Source organism: Cinclus cinclus, chromosome 2 (genome assembly GCF_963662255.1).
Source record: "Cinclus cinclus chromosome 2, bCinCin1.1, whole genome shotgun sequence".
In the NCBI taxonomy this organism is placed as follows: domain Eukaryota; kingdom Metazoa; phylum Chordata; class Aves; order Passeriformes; family Cinclidae; genus Cinclus; species Cinclus cinclus.
The window spans coordinates 91,413,245-91,418,089 of record NC_085047.1 but is presented as its reverse complement, the minus strand read 5'-3'; the positions used below and the strand labels follow the sequence as shown (position 1 = coordinate 91,418,089).

At 41.7% G+C, this 4,845-nt stretch overlaps 1 protein-coding gene across 1 annotated transcript; it reads left to right on the top strand.

The window, feature by feature from the left end:
- The first annotated feature begins 822 nt into the window (after nucleotides 1–822).
- On the top strand, nucleotides 823–4,374 carry CHAMP1 (chromosome alignment maintaining phosphoprotein 1). The gene has a single exon (XM_062515075.1). It carries the CDS (start codon nucleotides 835–837, stop codon nucleotides 3,667–3,669), a length of 2,835 nt encoding a protein of 944 aa, XP_062371059.1. The 5' UTR covers nucleotides 823–834; the 3' UTR covers nucleotides 3,670–4,374.
- The last annotated feature ends 471 nt before the right edge of the window (nucleotides 4,375–4,845 follow it).

Genomic DNA, 4,845 nt, shown 5'->3' with positions numbered 1-4,845 from the left:
TGAGGAAAACAATGTTCTGGCTGCAGTGGACTGTAACTATACCAACTGAGAAAAAAAAACCCTGCTGTTTTTCTTAAATAGTATTTTTGTTTCTAGTGGGGCAACAGATGAAATAATGGAACAGGAAAAGTCCTTTTCATAGTAGATGAAGTTTTTATGCTCAGCATTATTTTTTTCATGTAATTAGTGAAAGGAAGTCAGTATTTGATAGATGAAAACGGCCTAGGCTTTAGGCTGCTGTTTCCTTGAATTTTTCTTGGTCTTTGTCAAAAACTGCTATTTACTTTTGAAATTTAATGAAGGAGATGCATTTTTTTAATGGCCTTGTCTCAGTGGCAGTGTTTCAAGTACTTTCCAAAGTACGTTTTATTTTCAGTTTACATGTATAATATAAATAATACAATGTCAATAAAAGCACATCAAATAGGGGAAGGGAAGACAATGGAGAAGACAAGTCACATTTATCAAATGAAATTGAAACTTTGCTTTTCGTTACCCGGGTTCTTTTTTTATCATTTGCTTCCAGTTTTTTTTACATAGGTAGGAAGGCCTATTGTTAAATATAAGCGCTTTTTTCCAAGTTTTACTGATGCAAAATAATTTTCAGGAGTTGGTGACACATATATTTGGATTTCTCTATGAAGTAGTCAGTATCTAAGCAAAATCTGTGCTTTCTAAAAAGGAGGGGGGTGGTGGGCAGGCTTATTTAGGAGTGATGGAGTTGAAATTAACCTGGGCAAATAACTATACAGATCTTTTTTCCTATATTGCAGGAACTGAAAATTCCTCTTTAAAAGGTGCAGTGCTGTGGAAACTGTTACTGCCTGTAGGAAAATGGACATGTTGCAGATACTACGTAAAACCACAGAGCGCTTGGAATGTGACTACTGCAGCTTCAGGGGAACTGACTATGAAAACATACAAATTCATATGGGTACCGTTCACCCAGAGTGTTGTGATGAAATGGATGCTGCTGGTTTGGGTAAACTTATATTTTATCAAAAAAGTGCAAAACTGTTTCACTGCCATAAATGTTTCTTTACCAGCAAGATGTATTGCAACGTATATTATCACATCAAAGCACAGCATGCAGCACCTGAGAAGTGGAATGAAGAGCAGAAAGAGCAACAGGTAGAAGGAGATTCAGATTCATCCAAAAAGAGTGTCACGTTGGAACCACAGAAACCTACCCTTTCCCCTGAGTCACACAAACCTGCCCTTTCTCCTGAACTCCCCAAATCTGAACCTGTTGTTTCCCCCAAACTTCAGAAATCTTCTGTGTCTCCAGAGCCCCAGAAGCCTGCTCAGGTGACTTCCTCAGAGCCAGAGAAGTCAGTCCAGACTGTGTCCCCAGATCCAGAAAAGTCAGCCCAGGCCACATCTCCCGATCCAGAGAGGTTAGCCTCATCTGTGTCCCCTGACCCACAGAAGCCATCTCCTGTCGTGTCCCCTGACCCACAGAAGCCATCTCCTGTCGTGTCTCCTGACCCACAGAAGCCAGCCCCAGGCGTGTCCCCCGACCCACAGAAGCCAGCCCCAGCCGTGTCTCCAGAGCCCCGTCGGCACTCCCCAGCAACATCTCCAGAGCCCCGTCGGCATTCCCCTGCCATGTCTCCAGAGCCCCGGCGCCATTCTCCCGCTGTGTCTCCAGAACCGCGCAGATATTCCCCAGCTGTGTCACCAGAGCCAAAGAAACCTCCCCCAGCAGTGTCCCCTGAACCACGGAGGTATGCCCCAGCTGGGTCTCCTGAGCCACGGAGGCATCCCTCTCAAACGCGTAGGCCAGCTTCAGCTTCTTCTCCTGAAACCCGGAGGCCTGCTTCTGCAGTTTCACCGGAGTCATGGAGACCTGGGCCAGCTGTTTCCCCTGAGCCCTGGAGGTCTTCACCTCACGAAGTGCAGAAGTCTTCCACGGTTTCTCCCTGGGCTTCAAAGCCTGTCATGTCGGTGTCCGTAGAGTCCCGGAGGTCTGCCCCCGAGTCCCGAAGGCCTGGTCCGGTTGTGTTGCCTGAACCTAGGAGGCTTGTTTCTGATTCGTGTAAGTCTACGTCCTTTTCTGAATCCCAGAAGTCTACTCTTGTTTCTTCTGAACCCTGGAAGCCCATCTCATCTGTTTACCCTGAAGGCTGGAAACCTGTTCTGTCCCCTGACACATGGAAGCATTCTCCCCCTGTTTCTCCTGAACTTCGAAAGTCCAGTCACACTGTTTCCTCTGACTCTTGGAAGCCTTCTTTCTTTCCTGAGGTCCGTAAGCCTGGCGTTTCAGTATCTCCTGAATCTTGGAAACTCTCTGAGTCACGGAAATCTATGTATTTTCCCGAAACTCAGAAATCCACCTCTGCTGCTTCATCCGAGATTCAGAAACGGGCTCATTTCCCTGAACCTCGGAAAAGAGTGTTGTTCCCAGAGACTCGTAAATCTAATCCTACTGCTTCTACTGATGTCCAGAAACGTGCTGTCTTTTCTGAGCCCCAGAATCAGATGTCTGCTTCTGCTGTTTCTACTGAAGGTCAAAAACAAGCTCTGTGCTCTGAAGCCCAAAAATCCGCTCTTGTTTCTTCTGAAGTCCAGAAGCATGCCCTGGTTTCTGAAGCCCAGAAACTTAGTTCCATTTCCTCTGAAGTTCAGGAGTCTACTTCCTTTCTAGAGTCTCAGAAACCCACATCTCCTGAAGTTCAGAAACATGGCCTCTTTACTGAGTCCCAGAAACCTACTCCTCTCTCTCCTGAGACACTTAAGCAAGCTGTTTTCACAGACTGCCAGAAATCTGCTGTTTCCCCTGATGTTCAAAAGCATGCTGTATTTTCTGAGATGCAGAAGCCTGCTGCTGCTCTGTCCTCTGATGTCCAGAGACATGCTGAAACTACTGTACCTTCTGAAATCCAGAAGAACATCCTGTTTTCCGAGCCTCACAAGTCTGCTTCAGGCTTTTTTTCTGAGCCCCAAACACCAAGTGAGTCTGGTGAGAGTGACTTTCTCTCTCACAGTTTAGACGATCAGAAACCACTGGATGATTTATTCTCACAGGATGAACAATCATTATTAGCCAAAGAATCACCTGAACACATGTTATATTCATGCCCAAAAAAGAAGCCCAAGAAGGAAAACCAGGAGAACTCAGATTCTGAACTAAATAGCAGCGAGTGTGGAAAAACAGTGGTGGACTCAATGGAGATAAAGGAACAAGAATCCAACAGTGACCAAGAGCAGTATGATATGGAGTCATCTGATTACAGCAAAGAGAGCAAAATGGATGCAACTACTCCTACGCAGCCACTTGTGCTTCAGTTTACTGAAGAGAAAGAGGCTTTCATCTCTGAGGAAGAAATAGCAAAATACATGAAGCGTGGCAAGGGAAAGTATTACTGCAAAATTTGTTGCTGTCGTGCAATGAAAAAAGGTGCTGTCTTGCACCATTTAGTTAACAAGCATAATGTTCAAAGCCCATACAAATGTAAAATATGTGGCAAAGCTTTTCTCTTGGAGTCTCTTCTTAAAAATCATGTTGCTGCTCATGGTCAAAGTCTGTTGAAGTGTCCTCGTTGTAATTTTGAATCAAATTTTCCCCGAGGCTTTAAGAAACATTTAACCCATTGCCAAAGCCGTCATAGTGATGAGACACCTAAAAAACACTTGGACAGCCTTGAACCACTTGAAGAACAAATTTAATCTCTTTTTTTTCCTTGTGCTAGGAAAGCCGAATTTATGAAGTGTTCAGAAGTGTTACTGTATGTTAACCAAGTAGTTTAGCTGATCTGACAAGTCAGAAGATGCATGGTTTATTGTACTATGTTTAACTTGTCTTATAGCTGTATTACTTAAAATATTTACTTTTGAAAGTAATTTTAAACGCGTGTTCATGTCTTTGTATTATCCATCAGTAGAGTCATATTTTATTTTTCAGATGTACTATGTTTTTGAAACCAAAATGGATACAAATTAGTTTTGTAAAGATTTGTAAAACATATAGGCAATTAAGGACTGGAGTGGCAAGCAATCCATATTTTCCTGTGAAGACAACTTCTTTTTTCACATTTGTTAAATGTTGTATTTTTTAAAATGTTTTTATCAAGTTCTCAAATCAAAATTTTCACTAAATTGAATGTGAATGATCCAGAAGATGAGGAACTACCAGTATTCCTGGAGTAATTCTGCCCTGAGATTGTAATTGAGTGTATAGACATTTGCTGGAAATTTATTGCACTCAGTTCTGACTTGTCTCAGATTTAGAAGCATCAAGGTACTTATTCTGTGATTCTGTATTTTGGCCATGTTTTAATCATGTACTAATATACATTAAATTGATAGATTAACGTCAGACTATGTATAGCTCTACACTTTCTCTTGATGATCCAAATGTTTGTAATGTCAGACAACCCCTAAATTTCCTGTATTTGATGAAATGTTATGCTTTAATGTTTTAACAATAAAAAGAAATCCAACCTGGTGTTTGCCATAATTTTTTTTGTTGTTAAAATCAAGAACTAAACCTTTGTATTCAATGTAGTATCTTTTAAGTATCTTTGGCAACAAGAGATACAAAATTACCCAGGAGGTCTGCTTTGAAACCTTCAACCTCCCAGTCAGCCTCAGTCACCACTAAGCAAGGTTAGTCTAAATTTCCCATCTCTGTCAGAGGAACATGTCAGATATAGATGAAGGAAAACAAGAATTTATGCACTGTTATTTAGGATGTTGGCCTTTGTGTGATTTATGCATTATTTATTAAAAACATATAAGTACTTTATAATTCAGAAGGAATTTAGATTTTGAGTGGAGGCAGCACAAGAAAGATGGAATTCCTCTCCAGCTGAATTATGCCTAGAAAAGCTGTTTTAAATATGG